The 23,837-nt window shown below is 42.4% G+C and overlaps 1 protein-coding gene across 4 annotated transcripts in view; it reads right to left on the reverse strand.

Annotated features, from left to right (window-relative positions):
• Nucleotides 1–23,837, reverse strand: part of PCMTD1 (protein-L-isoaspartate (D-aspartate) O-methyltransferase domain containing 1) — a 59,305-nt gene that overhangs the window by 24,079 nt on the left and 11,389 nt on the right. For 3 of the 4 annotated variants that reach the window (XM_057734762.1, XM_057734761.1, XM_057734764.1), the window contains exon 2: nucleotides 11,050–11,480. The exons of the other annotated variant lie outside the window; for it this stretch is intronic. In XM_057734762.1, coding sequence (XP_057590745.1) covers nucleotides 11,050–11,356 — 307 coding nt within the window. In that variant the 5' untranslated portion in view covers nucleotides 11,357–11,480. The remainder of the gene's footprint in view (nucleotides 1–11,049; nucleotides 11,481–23,837) is intronic. 4 annotated transcript variants of the gene reach the window in all.

Genomic DNA, 23,837 nt, shown 5'->3' on the forward strand with positions numbered 1-23,837 from the left:
ATGTTATCTGTATATTCCAATGTTATCTGTATATGCCAATGTGAAGAGATTTTTCTATGAAATAATAAAAGCTCAATTTTTGTCATACAGATTTTTTTAAAAAAATCAAATTGCTGGGCTTCCTAGGCGGTGCAGTGGTTAAGAATCCGCCTGCCAATGCAGGGGACACAGGTTCGTTCCCTGCTCCAGGAAGATCCCACATGCCTCGGAGCAACTAAGCCCGTGTGCCAAAAAAACAAAAAAAACAAAAACAACAACAACAAAAAAATCAAATTGCTAACAGTTGACCACTATCTTTAACTGCTAAAAATATTAAAGAGAAAACAGAAACTTATACAGAAGTCAAAGTTTATTAAGACAAATTCAGTTATTGGAAAAACCTAGGTATCCTACATTAGAAATTATTTTTAAGGCTGGTAAAAGTCCATTTATTAAGAGCAATAACAAAAAAAATTCCAATATAATAAAATCTAGAGACTTTTTCTTTTGTAGTATTTGGACCAAAACCAGCTTACTTATCATCTTCCAGTTGGTCAATAATCAGAGCTTATATCACTGATTACTAGGTCTAGATACCAAGTGTCTATCAAGGTCTATCCATTTCTTATCTGCATCCCTGCTGACCGTGTGTGACGCCCAGCACTCCCCGCCGAAGCACTGGAGAGGTGACTGAGTGTGGTATGCAGGCCCAGGTACCTAGAGCTGCACAGGGCCCAGGATGCCCGGTGCCCTCCGTACTATGTGGAGAGCCACTTCATAGCACACAGCACACAACAGAGCAGCTCTGAAGATGAGCTAATTCACGATCCAGCTGAGACCGAAACACTGTGAAGTGGAGAGAAACATAGTGGATTTAAGGCCAGCGCCATATTTTCCAACGCTGGCTCCTCCTACAGCTGTACAATCAGACCAGTCACTTACCATGTGAGGTTTTTCCTACTGTATAAAACGGGTCTGTAGGAAAACCATGTAAATAACGTAAAAATCTTTCACACACCATAAAGTACAAGATGGGCACAAATCATAAGAAATTACGTGTTCTCCCCTTGAACAGAGAACTGGTTAATTGCAGAAGCAAAACTGCAGCCTATAAGTGGTTCTCTACCCTGACTGCATGTTAGAAAAACCTGGGAATTTTAAAATTAAATTTAAAAGTAGACTAAATTTAATTTGATTTAAACTGTAAACAGGGAGGGAATCCCTCAGGGTGAGGCCCAGGCTTTGCAGGTGACCCTAACATGCAGCTTGGGTTGAGCACACTAGCCACACCCTCCTAATTACTGCAATGCCCAATCCAAATGATTTTTTAAATCTCTGTGGACTATTCAAATCTGTGCTCTCGCTAGTAAAATGATATTAAGAGTTAGTAACTACAAATAAAAGCATCAGGGTAAAACCACATATCTACCACAAGAGGGAGTACATGAAACAGTTATTTGGTTTCTATGAAACTCGCATCACCTTTCTCAGTGAGAACTAAAACACAGTCATCCTTCATTATGTTTGGGGGGGAAGGGGAGGGTTGGTTCAAGGACCACCCCTGCAAATACCAAAATCTGTGGACACTCAGGTCCCCTGCAGAAATAGAGTAGTAACGGCATACACCCTGAACCCTCCCCTAATCATCTTGACTACTTACAAAACCCAGTACAATGTAAATGCTACATATAGTTGTAAATACAATGTAGGTGCTACATATATTGTAGTATGTTGTGAATACAATGTAGATGCTATGTATAGTTGTAAATACACTGTAGATGCTATGTATACAGTTGCCAGCATGTGACAAATTCAAGTTTGGCTTTTAGGAACTTGCTGGATTTTCCCCCCCATTATCTTGATGCGTGGTGGATGGATCCAGACGCGGAACCCGTGGATACTGAGGGCCCACTGAATATGTAAAGACATCTTTACACAGGTTACAGTGATATTTTATTACTAATTCTAGTTGAATAAAATAAGGCATCTTTAGGAAGATATACAAGTAACTTCATAAGAATTCAGAAACCATAAACAGGTGAAAAGCAGACAAGAACAGGTTTCATTCTTTCTTTCTGTGAACACCCTGGGGTATGATGCAAAGAAACAAAATAATGCAAAGGCAGGTGAAGGAAAGGGGAGGGAAATGAATCAGCAAAAGATTAAGTAACCGATAACTAGATAAAAGAAACTGATTCAATGCATTGCCACTTATTACGATATAAATATTTTCTTATGGTTTCTCCATCTTATTATATCATGCTAAAAAGGCATATTAACAGAAGACACTGCAAACACTTACTGAATCTTGCCAAGATAAGCTTAAAATTCTTTAGCTAGTGGGACATATCGAAGACTGGAGACTTGTTCTCTGCTCTTGAGGTTTGGGAAAGGCTTCATGAAGCAAGTCTTGGAATTTACCAGAGAGTTCCAGTCCCTTGGGCTTCTCTCAGCTTACGGATATAAGTGCAGTTTTCTTTTACTACACTTGAATCTTAGAAACATGTTTACACAAGATTTGAAAGTGTTGGTTTAAACAGTTATGGAGCATGGACCCAAGCCCCTAAGTAAACTACACGTCTAAAATGTCAAAACATCAAGAACACATGTCACAATCAGCTGCTTTAGATATCTCCACCCAGTGGGCTGATAATATCCAAGTCTAACATGGCCAGAGTAATTTACGACTGTATCTGACACATCTACACTGGAACATTACACCAAAGCAAAGTCAATAAACTGAGAAATGTGATCAACTGTAACATAACAGAACATGGTTTAAATATTAATGGAAACAGCTTCAGATCTTGGTCCAAGTCTGTTAATGCACTCACTTCCCACGGAAGCCGTTTCATCAGCTCTTTCGCTGTACTGCATATTCACCTGTGAAGATACTCCAGGGCCAGTGCAGTGACCAAGTCACATCAGTACTTAATAAACATTTCCTGAACTAAGTGAAGAATAGCCAATGCTTCTACTGCTAGTTCAGAAAGGACGCGCATGATTTCGAGAGTGTGGGATGTGTACCCTCAGCGGCCAGCACAGGGCACACACAGTAAACTCTCTGAATGAATGATGAAGTTTATAAACAAAGCTACGGTCCCAGATTTGAAAGGTTCACAAATAAGACTGAGGCAAATGATATATACAAAGCATAAAAAATGTGTATTTTCCAAGTCTTTATAAGTATATTGACAAAAAGACATGTTAAATCTACTTTATCACAGAATGAGGCATTGTACAGAAGTAAATCTTACTGAAAATTATACAGTAAAACCTTGGATTGAGAGTAACTTGTTCGGCGAGTGTTCTGCAAGACAAGCAAACATTTCTAGTAAATTTTAACGTGATAAACGAGCGATGTCTTGCAATACGAGTAGTACGTGACACCGAATGTCACATGACCACAACTGAGCCAACAGACCTGACCACCAAAGAACTGATGGATCTGCATCGCGAGCAGAGGCTATGGAGCAGATCTCGTCTGCAGAGAAGGAGGAGAAAAAGGCGGAGGAATCCCTCACTTCAAATGCAATTAGGCCCGTGTGTAAAATGTGGGAAACAGTGTACAATTTTGTAGAAAAGCACCACCCGAATAAGGCTGTAGCAGTGCAGGCAATGAATCTGTTTAACGAAAATGCAATGTCACATTTCCGCAAAATCCTAAAAGGAGGCAAAAGCAAGTGTCATTGGATAGGTTCCCTGTTAAAGCTGCATGAAGGGCTTCCTAGGTGGCGCAGTGATTAAAAATCTACCTGCCAATGCAGGGGAAACGGGTTCGATCCCTGCCCCAAGAAGATCCCACATGCTGCAGAGCAACTAAGCCCGTGCGCCACAACTACTGAGCCTGCGCTTTAGAGTCCGTGAGCCACAACTATCGAGCCCATGTGCTGCAACTACTGAAGCCCATGCGCCTAGAGCCCGTGCTTGGCAACAAGAAGCCACGGCAATGAGGAGCCCGCGCACTAAAACGAAGAGTAGCCCCCACTCACCGCAACTAAAAGAAAGCCCACGCACAGCAAAAAAGACCCAACACAGCCAATAAAATTAATTAATTAATAATTTTTAAAAAGCTGCATGAAAAGAAAAAGATTCCATTGAGCCAATAGACAGCAGTGATTCCATTAGTGATAGTGAAAGTCATCCTACACAATAACCCTCCTCTCTCGTTTCCCTCACACTAGCCACAACGGTTTTAAAAGGTAAGTACAAGTTAATTTATTTTCCTTTATATTTTGTATTTTCTTTATTATTTTGTATTATATTACTATATTGTAATCATTTTTATATGAATATTTTTGGGTTGTGGAATGAATCATCTGAGTTTCCATTATTTCTTATGGGGAAATTCACTTTCATATACAAGTGCTCTGGATTACAAGCATGTTTCCGGAACGAATTATGCTCGCAAACCAAGGTTTTACTTTGTATTTCATTCAAAATAAATTTCTTATTAATTTTGGCTGTTTGCTAGAAATCTTCTAAAATGCAATACATATTTTCCTCTATGGACCTAAGAAAATTCTTCTAATCTCAAACTGTCATCCCTACAAACATCATGTGAGTCTATGTGAAAGTGGAGATGTCCCCAGGGTTCCGTACACCATTCACCTGGGGAGACAACTGGACAGGGGAGGAGAGGAAGAGCTTTAAAAGTGTGCCTTTTGATGCTTTTCAGTTTTTTACCCCTGAGAATATATTACCTATTCCACAAAATATAACTAAAGAGAGACTGGTGTTCAGGTTTCTGTCTTGAGTAATTTTTGTATAAAAAAGTACCTTCCACCAAAACGGAAACACATGAGGTATAAGCCAACCTGAAGGACTCTGTCTTGTGTGGGAGAGGGTAAGGAAGGGTAACCTGAGTTGGAGACAGGCTGAACATCTGGAATCTGGTGCACACTGAAGAAGAGGCATGCAGCAAGTACTGCATGGTCAAGTATCCAGCTTGTTGGTCAGCTTGGAGGATGCAGTGTCCAGAGCTCAGCAGCCAGACTGGTGCTAGAAACCTCTGCCTGTGGAGGTGACCTCAAGACAGAAGGAAGAGCCATCCTTCACCACAGGCCGAAGCCAAAGAAGCTTCCGCAAAAGGGCAGAGGAAGCATATCTAAAGGCAATGCAGGGAGAAGCACAATTCAGGGAAGACTCTCTGCAGCCAAAGGTGTGGGAGGGTGGACGGGCGGGCGGCGCAGGGGGGATGCGCAGGGGGGATGCGCAGAGGGGATGCGCAGGCAGGCCCAGGCACAGCCCTGCACCGCAGGGGAGCCTATACAGTGGGCACTTGGTCCAGCACCCAGCTCAGCCTGCGGAAGACTGTGCGACAAGAGACCAGCCGTGGACGCCAGCTCAGAGTGAGTCGCTGGGAGATGGAGATTCACAAGGTACTTGACGCTGAGACACAGGTTCAGAAGGGTTAGTAGTTTTCTGAAGTATCCAGTCACTATGCATTATTTGTGGTAATTTATGTTCTGTAAAGTCCGGAAAACACTTACTAAGCAAATGCTGCACTACGGCTACTATGGGAACTATGTGCATATACCACACACATGTACATACCTCAAACAGACAATAACATTCAATCCTAGAAACCCACCCTGCTAGAGTCTATTTTCTTTATTTTACAGAAGAAATGAGCTTCAGAAGAAATGGGCCCAGCACCTGAGCTGCTTGCCTGGCACTGGGACTCGCTCCTCTGGCCACCACCGTGACTCTTGAAACCAGGAGCAGAACTGCCCCTCGACCCAGGACCCACGGCAGCCGGGACCAGGCCTACAGAGCAGCTCCCACCACCACCCTCCCCCCACTCCCCCAACGTGTGTGCCAATGACAGACACTGATGTGAGGGTTACAGATATGGAAACATTTCAGCAAGAAGGCAAATTCGCAAACACACTTCACCTGGTTGTGGTTCACGGCTGACCCGCAGGGGGAGCGAAGCCTGAGTAAAACTCAAGATGCAAAGTGACCTACCTGAGACTTTTCACAGCACTGAGGGCACTGTCTTTCAACCTCTAAGAAGAGCATGAGGAAATACAACCAGAAGAAATTACTGTGAAAACTCTGTAAAATTTCTAAAACGTGTGCTATTTCCTAATATCTGACATTTTTCTCACTATCTGCTGCCCTGCTACGATCAGCAGTAGAATCCATGAGCACGAGGTCACCTGGGGACTGCCTTCAGAGGAGCAGCAGTGAAGGAGGTGCTGTCAGTAACGCTCTCCCCTCCACAACCAGACGTGAGGGGACCCTCAGATACGGGATAACGGTAGCAACTCCATACAGAGTAAAGGGCAGAAAAAAGATGCACAGAAGCCCAACCAGAATTAAGAAGTAATGGTTTAAACAGTAAAGAGCTTTACTGATTTCAGAAAGTGAGTAGCTTAAACAAAAGGGTTCTTTTCAAAACAGATATGCTCACAGCCCAAAATAAAGCATGTACCAAGAAAAGTCTTCATAATTCCTCAAAAGAAAACAAAAGAAAAAAACTCCTAAAAAAAAAAAAGTAGGGTAGAAAAACAGAGGGAAAACCTGAGGTTTGGCTTCATGCAGAGAAGAAAAGAAGAGAATGTACCTTAGAACACTGGAAGCCTGCAGAATGTGTTTTGTTTTTTACCAAAAAAGACAGGGCAGAGGAGGCAGAAGACCACTCTGGATCTCCTCATTCTCAGGGCTGAAGTGGGCCATGGGAGGTTTCTAAACGGTGCTTAGAAGGATATGAAAAGATATTTGAAAATCCTATATCTGATAAAGGGTTTGTACCTAAAATATATAAAGAACACCTGCAACTCAATAATGACACCAACAACTTAATTTAAAAATGGAGAAAAGATCTGAATAAACATTTCACCGAAGACAGAGGAAAAACCAAAAAGCACTGGAGCAGACGCTCCACATCACTGGTCACCAAGGGAGAGCAAGTTAAAACCACAAGGTATCACTTTATACCGAGATGGCTATTTTAAAGAAAAACAAAAAAACCCATCAGTGAGGCCGCAGAGAGGCTGCAGCCTCCCCCATCACTGGTGTAATATAACATGGCACAGCCACTCTAGAGGACAGTTTGGCAAGTGCTTAAAAAGTTAAGCATAAACTTACCATATAGCCCAGCAATTTCACTCCTAGGAATCCACCCAAGAGAAATGAAAATAGAAAAATGGATGTCTCCATCAAGATTTGTAAGTGAACGTGCACATCAGCATCATTCAAAATCGGCATCAAGTGATGAAAGGACAAACAAAATGTGGTATATAACCACACAGTGGAGTGTTACTCAGCCACCAAAAGGAATGGAGCACTGAACACGCCACAGCACAGATGAACCCTGAAAACATAGCGCTAAGGGGAAGAAACCACACACAAAAGATCACAGACTGCATGATTCCACTGACACGAAACGTACAGAAAAGGCAAACCTAGAGACAGAAAGTAGGTAAGTGGCTGTCAGGCGCTGGGCATGGGGCTCTTCTTGGGGGACGGAAGTGCTATCAAACTGGTTACGGTCACGTCTGCACAACTCTGCAAACAGACTAAAACTCACTGACTCGTACAGTTAAAACAGGTGAACTTTATGGAACGTAAGTTATACCTCATCAAAGGGAGGAAGGGGGCTAAAATAACAGAGGAAACATGAGTGTCTGAGGTCAAAGGCAATGTTAATGTAGCTGAATTAGTAAGCACCACTTCATGTTCCGTGGTAAAGAGAAAGAGCAGAGAGACCAAACATGACGGCCACATGAAGCCTGAGCAGTCCTCCTGGAGCTGAAGTTACTAGGCACGCTGGCACTGCACTTTCCACATGAGCCTGCCACTGTCTGACCTGTAGGAACCAAGGCTGCAGAGCGGAGGCAGGGGCGTGCGTGGCACGAGGTGAGTCTGAGTCTCTCCAGTCACACCTAGTAACTCAGGACCTAGGCAAGAGACTAAGAAAGGCATCAAGCTCGATATTATAGGTTTTATAAGAAACACCTAACTTTCCTATTACGGGTTTAATAAGGAGTGAACCCCCAAGCAAAAAGGATCAGAATGGAGACAAACCCGAATCTTAAGGATTATCAGGATAGCCGGCCTTCGTGGTTCCGATACCTAACGAGGATGTGAGAGACCTCTTTTCCTGCACGCTCTTCAATGGGATTCCCTGGATAGAAGACAGCACTGAAACGAGGATCAATTCATGACTAGATCCTCTGTAAAAATCCTTCGCTCTAGGAAGACTTAAGGAGAAGTGAGTGGAACAAGAACTTATCTTCAATTGGAAACTGAACAACTTGTCTGAAATGAGGCACAATTTAGAGCTTGGAGTAATCCATTTTCTCAGCGTGCGGCAAAAATAAATTCCATTTATGCATAACTGCTTCAAGTGTACTTTACTCACAAGAAATTTCCTGAAGTTAGGATGAACCTAACTCCTCTCACTAAACAAGAGCTCTCAAGACTGCAGCCCATCCTCTCGAGATGGAGACTCCTCAAGAGGCCTCCTCTGCAGATGCCCTGCCTCAGCCCAGACCCCTCCAGATTACACAAGCATGTCCTTGGATGAGAACACTGCCGACGGGCAGCACCTGTCCCCCCATCTTGTGACAAGAGAGACAGGGCTGCGGGCCAGGGTGTCAGAGTAACTTGATAAGGAAAGAGCTTGTCGATAAGGTCACTGGCAAGCACTGGAGCCAAGCCCCACACACCACACGCAGATAATTACACGGAGCATGTAAGCATCCTCCTTTGGAGCTACTTCTAAATGGTTTTTATGGATGTATCCCCCTCCTTGACTTAATTAAATGCTCACAAAACACAAACCAAAAAAGGGGAGCAGGGGAAAAAAGATTAGCTTCCTCATAAGCTGAGAGATCCAAGATTTATTACCTGTAATCACAGTTTTACAGACTCTGTTCTTTCTGCCTTTCCTTTTTAAAAATGGTTTTATTTTATCTCTCATCAAGTAAGCATTCCCCATCAAAAGAAGAATCATGCCCTGGTCCTGACTGCAGGACCACACACAGGCAAATCCTGGAACAATGTCCAGTAAGTGTGATCATACACGTGACTGAAGACCCGTGACTCCCAGAGTCTCACAGAGGAAGCGTCACAACTGCGGATCACTCACGCGGGGTCTGCTTTTCCACACTGCCCTGGGCACGAGGGGAAAACCCTCAAGATATGATAAAGGTGCTGGTCAGCCTACAAATGCACCTGGCCCCAGTAATCTGATTCCTTGGGGACGGGACTATGGAACGGAGTTTTTAGGAGGGTGACCCCACTGCTGGTGAGGTTGCTAATCATGACCCCTCCTTCCCCCGCCAGGCCTTTCGCCAAACTGCCCTCCCTCAGCAGGAGCCCGCTGACCAGCTGGGGCATGGAAGACGGAACGACAGGTGCTCGGACGTGGACTGAGGCCTGGACGTGAGCCTTAAGTAGCCAGAGCTGGTCAAGAAATGCACTGGTTCGAGGAAGCCAGCTCCCACTTTGGAAAAGAAGCTCTCCCTACTCCCTCTGCTAAGTTCCTTTGATTTGGGGATGATCTCAAACCCTAGAGATTCCTTTTTCAAAGAGGCTCCAACAATACAAGTGCTAGATTTCTAGTATTCCCAACCTGATGAAAAACTGCTCTCTCACGATCGGCAGAGCACCAAATGTACATGTTAGCGGCTAAATGTCTTTCTTGGCAAAAATTAATAACGTTACAGTTTCTGACCAGTTATTATGTATCAAGAACTGATTCAGTTGTGGGATGAAAGGGGAGTTCTATTGGTGTTATTTTTGTTTTTTTTTTAAAGTGAAATGACTGCAGGTTCCATGACTAGGAGAGAAACTATGGAGCTAGGCCGTGTTTAGAAAGGGGGAATTTAAGGCCTGAAAATGCCTGAAGTCCTATGATGTGACCACTGATTAGGATAACCAGGAAAAGCAGGACTGCCTCAGCACACGAGGACACAGCACCCCCTCCTTCCAGAGCAGAGCCAGTTCTCTATTTAAAATCCTTCGATGACCCCATCACTGCAGAGTGAACTGTACACCGTAAACCAGTCTCAGCCCTATAACCTGGGCACATACCCCAAAGATAGCACACATCACACAGGATGAGAACTGTGGATCCTCCTATGTCCCCCACCAGCCTGCAAACTCAAGGGCAAGAGCCTATGTGACATGGGCCTTGATGCTCTGCCTTTGTGCCTGTCACACAGCAGTTCTCAGCAAACACTAAGTGGCTTAGTGACAGGCAAGGCTGTTTGTCCTCCACCCAACATCTCAACGTCTCAGAGCAGACTATCCTCCACGCAGGCTTTGTCCACCCACATTCTCAATCTCCCAGCTGTCGTTTTCCAGCTATGTGACTCTGGGCGAGTTACTGAACTTCTGTGCCTCTGTTTACTCACCTACACACACAGGAACCATGACCATACATACTTCACAGGATTAACAGGAGCGTGAAATGAGCTACCGTTATGTCAGGTGCTTTCAGCAGTGCCGAGCCCTCACAGGAAGCGCCCAGGAAGCTTCGTGAAGGCAGAGATATTTGTCCCTTTTGATTACAGCTGTATACACGCTCCAGAAATAAGGCCTGGCAGAGACACTTGACCAGATGGCTGGACTTAATCACTGCATACTTCTCTCTGTTCCCTGGTCCTGTACTTTCCCCCAGCAGTGCCACATCCTCCATGCCCCCCAGACTCCCAGATGCCTATCAGGAGCACAGCGCCACCCACCTCACCACGGGAGACTGACAGCCATCAAATGCTGTTTGCCAGCTGGCAGACACTTCACCTTCACCTGAAACAGATATCCTACCTGCCAACTGTTCAGTTTTAAGTACAGACAATAGCTGGGGGTTCGAAAACAGTTCCAAGAACTTTTTAAGTCTAGGACTGAACGCAAAGCCAACTATCACGGTCAGGGCTGAACGTAAAGAAAAGATTACCACCATGACCGCGTGCTTCCACACTTAAGGAAGGTAACTACTTCTCGTATATACATTCGAACATACACTGTACACAAAGTTACAAACTCTAGAAATCATAAAAGGTAATAAAAACTCAGCTTACTTTTTAAAATAGAATTTTACAAAAATAAAATTACCTAAAATTAAGCCCACCATTGTACTTAAATATCCGGTTCCACTTCCCAGGTTAAGAAAAGACAATCCTGGTTGAAGTTTCAAGGCTTCCATAACTTCAGAATAAATGCAAGGTGCTGACAAGTGTATGTTGCCATGCTTCCAGGCTAAGTCTTTGTAAGCATTGTCCCGGTAGCCTTCCAGATAGTAATCCCCGCGATCGATCGCTCGGAAGGCTTGCTCCACTCTCTCAGTGCGGATATACTGCGCTTCTTTCAGGTTATCAATCAAGTCATCGTTATCTTCCCCAGCACTCACAGCTCCTCCCATGACAGCATTCACATCACACCACACAGCTTAAAAGGGGACAAAATTAGCAGAAATGGCTTCCAATAATGCAGTGTGGTTTGTTTTCTTTTTAATACTGCACTTGATTTCCAAAAATAAATTAATCCTGAAAGGGAAGAATAAAAATAAACAGGTTTAAATGAATGCTCAAAAGGAAAGTAATTCCAGTTTATTAAATATATAAGTCATTATAACAAACTACCATTTTTCAAGAACATATTCTGTTCCAGGCACAGAGTTAAGCTCCTTAAATATATTAATTTTATTTATTCTTATAACCACCACAAAAGGTAGCTTAAGTTGGATCACAGACAGGAAACCTGTGACACAGAAAAGTTAAGTCACCTCATACTGTGGAGCCCAGTATGGCAGCCACAGTCACACATGGCTAACAAGACCTAAATTAATTAAAATTATATACAATTAAAAATTCAGTCAGTCACACCAGCCACCCTCCAAGTGCTGAACAGCCCCACGTGGCCAGTGGCCGCCGTAGTGGACAGTGCTGCTGTGGAAGGGGCCACTGCTGGGACGTAGTCCCTGGTCTTCCAGACTCCAGAGACCATGCTGGGCATCACTGAGCCACGTGGCCTATTGCAGAGTGTGGAAAGCCTAGATAAAGCCTAGATGCACGAATTACTTGATTTAAAATTCCTAAACTTAAGAATCTGCTAACAATTCCTAAATGCACCACATAAATTCAAAATGTTAACATAAAGAATAATTTATTACCTACACACCGAATACAAAATGGAACTAAAAACAGACACGTTTAAAATGTGTATATAAATAAATATATATGTATACATACATGTAAATATACGTGTTAAGATTACTTTGTCTGGTAAATCCTGTCATGATAAATGAGACCACAAATTTTGTTAACAACTTTAATAGTTTAAGCACTAGAACATGTTATACACACATGTACAATGAACGTCTTTAACAAGTCAAACTGGAAACGAAAAGTGCAACTTGATAAATAAGAATTTCCATACATAATACTGAATACACAATTTAAGCTTTATTCAATTTGTTAATAAGCAAATTCATATACCAATTAATTTCTGAATCAATAAATCAGGCAAGAGGGAAAGCAAGAAATGACATACTCATGGCCAGAAAAAAAAAAGGGGGGGGGGGGTTCTGAGAGCCCAGTCCCTGTCCCGCCAGGCAGCAAGAGGAACGAGGAACGCAGACCCCTGCACCGAGCAGCTTCCCCCCCAGAGCCTGCCCCTCTGCCTGTGCCCCTCTTGTCTTTCCTACTTTTGGAGCAGAGGAAATACCGTACACTCATGTCACATTCCTATTGGACTTACTCAAACTCACTCATACAAATGGCTGGCTCAGACGCCCCCACCCACTCTCCCTGCAAAGAGCCAGGGCCCCCAGCACCATTCTCCCTCATGCTCTGCAGCCGCATTGCAACGAAGGGGATAGGGACAGGTCCTTTCCAGCTCAAGCACCTTGCCACAAATGCAAAGCCAGCATTTAACAAAGCCAGCATTTAAAGGCGGTTTTGGTTTTTTTGGTTCTTTTTTTTCCAGTCACGCAGTGCGACCTGCAGGATCTCAGAGTCCTAACCATGGACTGCCAGGGAATTCCCCATTTAGAAGTGTTTTTCATGGCATGGCCTCTAAGCACAAGTTAGCTTTTTCACCTGGTCCTCAAAGAGTAAACATCTTCCCAAGACAACAGAAAAGGCGGCGACACTAGGCTGGGAGGCAGGTCCTCACTAGGCTGGGAGGCAGGTCCTGTCAGCGTCCAGTGTGGCTCCCGCCCAGGACTGGATGAGAGTGATTCTGACTATGCAGAGACATTTAACAAACGGCTCTACCGGAAACACCATAACTCACTAGTTTGAAAAATGAGTCCCCTTCTGCTCTGTTCTACGGCTGAAGAGTGACCTGACCCTTCTCGGGTCCTTCTGAACTCCACCCAGAATTATCACAGCAAAACGCACACACATGGACTTCACTACACAGACGCCCACACTCCCCGTGAGAAAAGCAAGAGGAAGAACCAAGCAAACAGGAACTACCACCGCTGCCGTCATCTGTATATTATCTCATTAAAGCCACAAGATGACTGTGAGGAAGGCACTCACACGCCCACTGTCAAGTGAGAAACCACCTGTTAAGGGATAGGGAGCTACACTGCCTGTGACCGACAGCTGCTAAAGGAGCCCAAGGAACCCGAGGAGGGAACTGGCTCCCGGGATCAAGCAAAGCTTTCTTAAGGGCATGGGCTGTGCAACACAAAAAGGAGTAAGGGAATTGCAGACTGAGGAAACAGCTCGGCCAAAATCAAAAGAGCAGGTGCTACATATAAGAAATTAGAGTTGGGTAGGCTTTATCTGTAGGCCAGTGATTTTTTTTGTGGGGGACCCTTTTGAGAGTTTGATCAAAAACTTCCCTCCATTAAATACTGAATAAATTAGAAGTTTTCCATACAATTTCAAAAGGCTCCTGAATTCCTAGACACCCATGAGTCTGCTCTAGTTTAGGAACATCTACTACAGGCAACAGTCAGGTACTAAAAAGGGAAATTACATGTGGTACATGTGGCAAAGAGCTGCCATAAACAATTACAAAACCAGATGAGTAGAGCACGGTAGTCACACAAGGTGTTACAGGTACCTGCCCAGACACGGTGGGGGCAGGGGAGGGGATGGAAGGACAGGAAGAGTTGCCTAGAAAAGATGAGGGCTTGGGAAGCACCAACAGCAGAAGGAAGGAGAGGTGTTTAGGGACGCGGAAGGGACAGGGCAAGGCGCCCAAAGTGCTGCACTGCAGAGTGGAGCCCGCACAGAAAGCAGTACTCCGGAGGCCAGAAGGACCAGGGAGCCCAGACCTCCTCCTGCAGGCTGCAGAGCCAGGGAAGGATCTCAGACAGTGAGAGGCACACTGAGTGACTGAAACAGGATGTTAAGGGAAAGCCAAAACCATAAAAGAAAGGGCCTATTAGAATTAGAATACAGTATTTGGTCTGTGGAAGGCAATATTTACATAGTCATAATAGTGAAAACATGACTGCTGATTTAATTTGAATAGTCATTTAACCACACTGGGAGGACGAGGAGAGGTAAAGGGGTATGGAAGTTAACGCTTCATCTGCAACAGCAAGTAAAAGCTGTCTTTTTAAGCTCCCTCTGGAGTGTGAGCCTCCTGGGGCAGAAACAGGTGAAGCCAGGAACTGCTAGGCTTTGTCTTCAAGGCTTGTAGTATCAACGTTCTAAACTGTGTATATGCGTTATTTGAACAAAATTGACAAGGTAAAAATAAAGAGAGCTATATATGTTTATTTAGACCATCTGAAGTACAATAAAGACACATGGAGAATAATTTCCTAAGGAATAAAAACACATTTAACAAAATAAGTGTACAGCAGGAAAATCAAGGGAAAAAAAAGATCATAATATAAATAATTCACACTACAGAGCTTCAAAGATGTCATTTTATCATATACATTGTTCTGAAAAACTGAGTGAAAAATGAATCACGTTACATATAAATTATATGTATAATTATTGTAAATTACATTTTATAATATTCACTGATTTGATTAGAAAAGTAGTACATGCATTCATAGAAAACTTGAAAACCAAGTAAAATAAATAAAAATTATTGATAATCTTAACTTTCGAAGAGCAACTGTTATTACTTTCTAAGCAACAATATTCTTACTTTTTTACTACAATGTTGTTATTATACTGTCTATATTATTTCAGACTTTCACTTAATACGTCTTAAGCATTTATTCATGCCATCAAAAACACTTCCAAAATCCAAGGGCGTGATATCCCATCAGGTAGATGCACCAAGTAACCAATCCTCTGACTACTGGACCATGAGATTTTAAATTAATTATAATCAATCTACATATGAGGAGTTCCCAAGTTAAATCTGTAGTGAATATTTTGATAATTCAACAATTATCTCCTAACCTGAAATACAGTTCATTTTTTATGAGTAAAGCAAACAGTATTTAAAAAGCCATTACAGCATTAGGTCGTGGAATGTGTTTGCCATTTGTTAATTCTGAGATAATTCCATCTCAATCTTGCCAAACACAAGTCAAGTGCCAAACACAAGTCAAGAGACCAAGGTCTCGCCTTGATCCCATTGATAACTGTGCTGCATGGCTCTGGGCAACTCTGCAGGACACCATTTCCTCACCTGTGAAAGGAAGAGGCTAAAGGCTCTGATTCCTAAAGTTCCCCAGGACTCTTATTTCCCTGCTATTTTGGCATCAGGTAAACCTCTATTTGAATACAAGAGAGTTTTAGTTATCTAGGAATGTGTCCATGCCTCAGCATTTCTGTTACTTCAGTTTTTTCTGCCCCACTCCTGCCATCTTCTGTAACATGGAAAAAAAAAATTAGGGGGTGTTCCAGTCCTGCAGTAAACAATAAAAGCAAAATAAGGATTCTGAGAAAAAGAAGAAAGGGTAAAGGCAGAACAGGACAAAGTGTCAGAATAAAGGACTGAACAGTTTAAGCAGTTAAGTCTGAGAAGGATGCTGTCGCGCTTACTCCCAGAACACGACTTCACTCCTTGACACTTTCTCTCTAGTACGTGTGTTTGGAGTGAAGTAACAAAAAGGTACATACACATAAGCTCACCTGACATGGTTTGCAAGTGTTCCAAAAGCTGCCTGCTATTCTTTCAAAATTAATTAATGCATTTGGTTGAGGGGAAGAACTACTGGCAGCTTAGGGATGTTTTATGGAAGGTTAAGACGAGTCAAAGGAGGTGGGAAGCAAGCAGATGGCTGAGTGATGTCCTGGGGTTGGGGCTGGGGTTAGGGTGACTCCCTTCCCTGCCCTCCTGGAACTGGTGGCAAGCAGCCAATGGCTCCCTGTGCTCCTGTCTCTGCAGAGGTAGGGACACAGCTCACCCAGCTTCGGGGGAAGGACACTAGTGACCCAAACAAAGGAGAATACACTACTGGAGAGTATGAACAAAGGCTCTTTCTTCCTTGGGCCATAAAGGACCTTGTCATGGGAGCCATGGACCAAGGCTGCTGTGAGTATAGAAGCAACTGCACAGGGGAAAATCTTTCTCACTGATGACAAATAGACATAAGGAAATATAAATACAGAATTATGAAAGAAAGAAAATGAAAGACTAGGATAAGCTAAGGTTCTCTACTCCCTGCCAAAAGCTGCCGGGAACATCTAATCAACTCTCCATCCAATGATAATACAAAACTTACCCTTGTTTTAGTAGTGATAACGTATACACACAATTTCCTATGTTCCTGCTACCTACCAGGCACTGACACGTTTCTTCAGCATCCCTAGGAAGAGGCACTAACCCTACTTTACTGAGGAGAACAAAACTCAGAGACCACGAGACAAGCTCACGGCTGGCAGGGCAGAGCCACAACTGAAACCTGGTCTGTCCAGCCGTGAACCCTCCTGAAGCACAACAGCTGGCCCAGAGACTCCTGACCCCTCACTCAAAAGAACTTTTCCCTCTCTTAGCTGAAAAGATGTTCAATTCAGATCTCCTTCCCTCTCCTCAACCTCTCATTTCCTCTTTTTCCTCCCTTTTGTACTCTTGGTTTCAAAGAAAGAATGGATTAAAGGGAAATGAAGCATCTGGTGTCATTTACTGACTGTACAGCCTCAAATTGTTTAAACTGCAATCTTCAGTTTCCCTATTTATAAAATGGGAAAAATAATAACCACACCATGAATGTGCAAAAAGTAAATAGTGCACTGCATATAAAGCTCATAATACACACAAATCCAATAAATACTTCATTTTCTTTCACTTCTATGATGAAAAAACACATTTGAAACTTTCATTTTTCAATCTGGAAAACCAAAAAGAGAAAACAAAAAAGTCCCAATTTCGAAATCCGGTGCAGTTATCACCTAGTGACCCCCTTAAGACACAATCACAGAGGGAAAATGTAAATCCTGAAGTTGCAGGTGTCAAGAAGAAAATCAAACTGATAAGCCACTGCCTCAAAACAATGCAAGACTGTCTCCTCCCCTAACCCTTCAATTCACTACTACAAACAGTTTGAAGTAACAAAAGGAAGTCTGCTGGAAGCATCCACGTTATACAGTTTAATATTTGGCAAGTTTGAAGATGCCCATATTCACAGATGTAGACTTTTCCGTTACTTTCTCAATTCCATAATTCCAGTGCTGCTTCCTATGCCTTCCCCCCACCGTCCCCCTCATTCTGCTAATTCTCCCTCCTCTGCACCTGAGACAGGACAACAGCATGACTCGAAGATGGAGAGAGAAGCAGTAGGTGGTGGCTGGATGAGAGTTCAAGGCACAGGACATGAGGGGATAAAGAAATACATACTTTTTTTTAAAGGAGAGATACATAGCAACTCAATCTGAAATTTTATTATTTTGAAAATTACAGAACTTCATGTAGCTCCAAGTCTCTCCTCCTCTCCTTTTACTCAAAGATCTGAATCTACGACCTCTTCAAACCTCTACCACTGCAGTGCAAGCACGTGGTCACTGAGCACAGCACTAATGATAGACCACAAACACTCTCACCATGTACATGAATCTGCGACCTAACAAAACCAATCCTCGGGGAATAACCTCCTCAGGCTTGAGGATTTTTATTTAACATCTTTCAATTTTTCAAGAAGTATTAAGAAGTGCTATGCTACACTCCTTAATGCTTAAAAATAATCCTCATAGGAGCAACAGCCTGCAAGGTGTTTACCTCCTCCTATTTGGGAAAAGCCTGAAACAGAATAGTGAAATGGCAGCTTTCAGTCTGTTAAGTGACAATGTTCTCAAGACGTAATGAGATCAATGGGGAAGCATCAGAGAAAAGCATACACGTTTTCAGCTCCTCTTGGGTCAGGCTTTCAAAGTGGAGCTTATTTGAAAAATCATGAATTCACACAGGACAATATTCAAATAAAAATAAAAGAATACTCTAAAGCAAAATTACATGGTTTGTGAACTGCTCATCAGTTCAGATGATTTGTGTTCCACTACTTCGTTATAAAATAAACCAGAAGATGAGCTCACACAAAAGATATTCTTTCTATATATTATCATACTGTGTAATGCAAATTCTGGCCTTGTCAACACAATATGATTTTGAGCAAGTGATCATCTTTTCTGGTTCTGGTTTTTTAAACTGGGAGATAAAGTCATTACATCAAATTATTTTGATGGCACCTTTAAAAACTTCCAAGAAGCCTAAATAAGCTTCTTTACTAAACAAAAAATGTAAGTAGGTTAACTATGAATTTTTTGGCATTATAAAATGGCATCTTTCTCAAGTCCATCATGGTCATTTTATCTATAGACAGACACAAGTAAAAGCTGCATAAAACAAAAACACCTTATTATATATTTCAATACCAACTCATACAAGTTCATAATTACCTTAGGGTATTACAGGACAGGTGGTATTACCTGTACCATACAAATGAAGAAAACCAATTGAGAAAGAGTAAATTGTTCTCGACTTCCCAAATACAGAGATATTTCAGCCTTACTCATAGATCTTATGTCATGCATTACTAATATTCACATCATCAGAAATAAAACTACGAGAAATGCAGGTCTGAGACCCTTTAGAAATGCAAACACACACACCACACTGATACTATAGCTTCATTTCATTTATGGGGACAAACAGTTCTATCCTTATTTTCACTCACAACCCAGAGAAAGTTTAAGAAGTCCTTAGGAACAACCTGTCATCCTAAGATGATCGTAATAACGCTACAGGCTCTGAAGTAAGTGCTAAGAGCCTCACCTTACGTTCAAATGATTAATCTGTCATCAATGGTTCCTTCCGTTAATAAATCTCATTTTGATAAAACTATCCAAACCAAACAATCAAAATGCTTGTGAAAGCTTTTTAAACCATAGCTCAGTGCCTCCCTCCAGGCTGCACTGAACACTTCTCCACCATGGGTTCAGCAAGATGGGCAGGACACAACACACAAGGAAAGAATGTCAAAGGACGGCCACAGTGCACACAGTCAGTCTCTGCTCAAGGAAGTCAGTCTTATCTTAAATAGGTAGTGTTTTCAGAAAAAAATGTTTAAAAATTACTTTGAATTTGGCTAAAACGAATTCACAGAACTTAAGTTCTCTAGTAATGTAAGAAACTTTCATTTAAAAATGAAATTAGGTTAGTCTTCAAACTATGAACAGTAGTCAAACTGTGTGAGTAAAATCATGTTTATTAACAGTGTATTTTAAAATACTAAATGTTCCCTCAACAAAAAGTTACTCAAGACAATTAGTATTACCTTAACCTTTGGATACTTTAATTTTTAAGTGTTTTGCACAAAAAGACTTCATTTGAGGACCTCCTCATTTTATAAACAAAAACCGATCACCTTGTTATGTCTCAGGAACTGTGATAGGCACAGGGGTTATGGTGCTGAGTCACAACACTCAGCAATGTGAACTCCTGGTTAGAATTCAACTGGAGCTACGTCAACAGGAACAGAACTTAATTTTACCTTACTCTTTGCAACCCTTACGAGGATCATGTGTAGAATGAGTATATGTCAAATCGCAACTTCACATCAAGCTGTATGTTCATTATGAGTCATATTCTAACAGAAAGTGCTCTTTCAAAATAAAAATTATACTTAAAGGCTCATATGATACTGTGTGGGCTCTGGGTCAGAACCCTAATTCTACAGCTTCCTAGATATGTGGCCTCAGGAAACACACTTCATCTCTCTAGGCCTCAGCTATTACACGGTAAAAACAAGATTAATAATAATAATTACCTCAGAATTAGTGAGAAATATATGGGATAATTTATGTAAACTGCCTGTGACAGTCCATAACACAGACCACATGCTCAATAGCTGTTTTTGATTTAATACAGACCTACGTAGTCCTCTCGCAAAAGAACGTTTCCATTTCAAGAAACATTCATCATGTGTCTAGAAGTCTAGCAATAAAATATAATAAAGACATAAAATACCGTGGATGTTAGGTGCCAACTGCCAATGAGATCTCAATAACCCTATGGTGTTTCTTGGGGAAACCAAAGCGTGGAAAGACAGGGGCAAGACCGTGAAGATGTATCTTATGCGCTGGATGGAACTGGAGGAATCAATGCAAAATCACGATAGGGTTTAAAACACACACACATATAAAAACAGGAAGCTATATAAAACACATATACAGACATACTTCTCCATGTTTACAAGGCTGAGAAGACTGATAACGGCTGCCTTTCACTCTTCCTGTAAAAGGGGCAGAAGATGTGCATTTCTGCTTCCCACCCCACTCTCCTGTCTGCACACACCATCTCCTCATCCGCACACTGAGGACCCCGCACACTGTCTACTCCCCATCGTCAGTGGGGCCTCTGGCATCTCAGCAGTAGGTTCTCTGCTGCCAGCTCTCATCATCACCCTGGACACTGTCAACAACGGCTCAAGCTCCAGCAACTGCAACTGTCTAATGTCTGAGGACCAGCCCACCCACTGCCCCTCTGAATCTTTATTTCATTCTCCAAGCACATCTTACATCTAATTTGCTGATCCTTCTATTACTACACTTAATCTTCAGTGTCTCCAGTCCTTGAGTTACCTTTTTCTGTAAAAGGTCAGATAGCAAGTATTTTAGGATTTGCAGACCATAGTTTCCATTACAACTTCTGAACTGTGTGCTTCTAGAGCAAAAGCAGCCACAAACAACTTGTAAATCAAACAATGTGGCTGTATTTCAGAAATTTTATTTATGGACACTTGAAACTTGAATTACATATAATTTTCACATCATAAAATATCACTCTTCTTTTAGTTTTTTCCTAAACATTTGAAAATGTAAACACCATTCTTAGTCTGCAGGCTACACAAAAACAGACAGTGGGCCCAGTTTAACCCCCAGGCCACAATCTGCTGACACCTACCAGCACCACTTCCTTCCCAAACTAAACAGGTCCCACAAACAAGGCTTCACTCCCTTACTCTCCCATTCCTCTCAACTTCTCATCCTAACTTTCCGCCGCACTCCTCTTGCAGACACCCCACCTTAGACAGTCCAATCGTGTCTTCGCAGGCTCCCACAGAGCAAGAGAGTTCCCAGCACCAGCTCCCTCGGGCACTTTGTGGAAGGCAGCCTCTAGTGAAACTCCTCTCTGTGAACATCTCTGCCTGGTACCCCAGAGAGCAGATTTCTGGCAAGTTCATCAAGGAGGCACCACAGCAACCTCTCTGCCACCCAATGAGCCACCACTCTCTCAATGAGGCTTGGATGTTATCCCAGGAGGGTCTCTTCCTTAAGGGCTCAATCACAGCCAAGGGTGGTGGCTGCTCCTTAGACCATTTCTATATTTTTTAGGGCTCTCTTTACCTCCCAATCCCATTATACCTAATAATTCTTCACATTAAACTTCCCCTGCTCAAATTACCGTGTGGTTTCTCTTTCATGTATGGCCTAGACTGACACAAACCTGAAAACCAGGAAAACTACATTCAGGTCCATCAGAGAACAAGGTCAGTTAGGCAATAAAATGAACCAAGAGTACAAGAGATTCTGATACTTTGCCAGCCGAAACTTCCCACAATCCCACGGATCTGACATAAGCTGCTATATCCTGAAACACCCCTCCCCCCTTTTTTAAACTTCTAAGTATGTGAATGTGTTTTATCTTAGTTTCTTGGCAAAACGTTAAACACTTGTCACCAGCTTTTTTTGTGTGCTATGAGAGCTGTCCACCCTGATCACAGAGGGAAGTCAGACGGCCAACAGTGACTGTCTGAGGGCAGGAACCACCAACTCTGTCATCTTAAAGTTCCCACTCAGGAGATCCATCACTGGGTCACCCTCTTAGAAGGATGTCTGGTGGCCTCAGCTACTGGAAGTCAGCTTAAACACGAGCTTGTTAAGTGAAGCACAACATCTTTCTCATCCCCTTGTTTCCCCTGTATGGACTTCAATAATTATTAGCACACCTGGAAAAGGACAAAATAAAACCAGTGAAAAGCTCATTAAATCCCATGTAGGCATGGAAAGCAGGCTAAAAAGAGAGACCCACAAAGGAATGAAGGAACAGGGAAACAGCAAAGACAAATTCTTGAAACAAATGCCAGAGATAAGCAATAGTAGAGGTTACTTTTCCTTGTTAGTGGCATTTCACATTGAAAGAAGACAAGATCATCAAAAAACATTTATTGGAAAAAGCAGTCCCCGAGTTGTAGGAACACAGAGGGAAAACTAAATATACCAACAGGCACAAAAGAATTCAATGAATCTGTTATATTACTCACTTACCAAAAATAATTTTGGAAGAAAGCAACAGTAAAAGACACTAAATAAGCCATATAAACTTTGCTGCTGCCCTAAAAATGCAATACACTGAACACCACAGCAGAGCAGTAACTGCCAGAAAGACATGCTTATGTTTCCACAGCGCATTTGTTTTATTTTAATGTGTGCTGGGTGGGGAGGTATATGTGTTTTGGAAGAACAAAAAATATTTTCAAAGATAATAATTTCTAGTAATTTATCTTATCCAACTACCTTATTGTAATTTTTCCATTTTTTTACAGCTGGGGAGCCTAGGGTAGAAATTTACTTATGTCTATTTACAGTGAATGCACAGGGACGGTCTTTCTTTCCTACTGAGAACAAAGAGCGTATACAACTTCTTCAAATACAAGACTCCTTCCCCCAAACTGGAAAAATTCCACGTAGCAAATTCACAAGGACCCCAGCTTCTGTCTGCCAGAAAAGCAACTTAAATAGCTGTTAATTTTGTCCATGCCTTCCTCCAACACACCGCCTCAGGATTTTCAGGGCAGGTATGTATTTCTCCTCTCCTGTTCCGCCGATTCCAAAGCATCCTCCTCTTCAGTACAAATTTTCCAATACATTTATCAAGTTACTAGATTTCACAGGGTCAGGGGTCCGCATCATCACTTCAAATATAACACATCCAAAACCTGCGATACAGCCCCTCACCTTGCAGTCTAGCTACTCTCTTCAATTACTCCCACTGCTCCCCGAGAAAATTCCATTCTATCACCATCCTTATTAAATTTAGCTAGATTACTACAACCACTTTCAAGATGGTCTTCGTAACTGTGATGCTCCCAACTTCAACAGCATCTGTACACCATTTTGATTCAGCTACCCAATATACCACTTTTACCATCAAGAAAGGACGAAGCTCCAGAAACTCAGAGGTGCCTCCAGAATGCTGCAAAAATGAGAGAAAACCCCAGCTCGCAGGGCTCAAGACCACCCCCATTTAAACACAGCAGAATTAGTTTTATCAGTATTGTAAATGTCATCCTAATATTTTGTTGGGGGAATGGGTTGCTTAGCAATCATTTCTCTAAGGAATCAAATGATGACAATATATTACCTGTATACGTTTTCTATCACTGCCTTAACAAATACCACAAATGAAGCTGCTTAAAACCACCCAGGTTCGTTACACGGCAGTCCCGAAGGTTTGAATCTGACACGGGTCTCACT

The sequence above is a fragment of the Hippopotamus amphibius genome, chromosome 5 (genome assembly GCF_030028045.1).
Source record: "Hippopotamus amphibius kiboko isolate mHipAmp2 chromosome 5, mHipAmp2.hap2, whole genome shotgun sequence".
Classification (NCBI taxonomy): Eukaryota; Metazoa; Chordata; class Mammalia; order Artiodactyla; family Hippopotamidae; genus Hippopotamus; species Hippopotamus amphibius.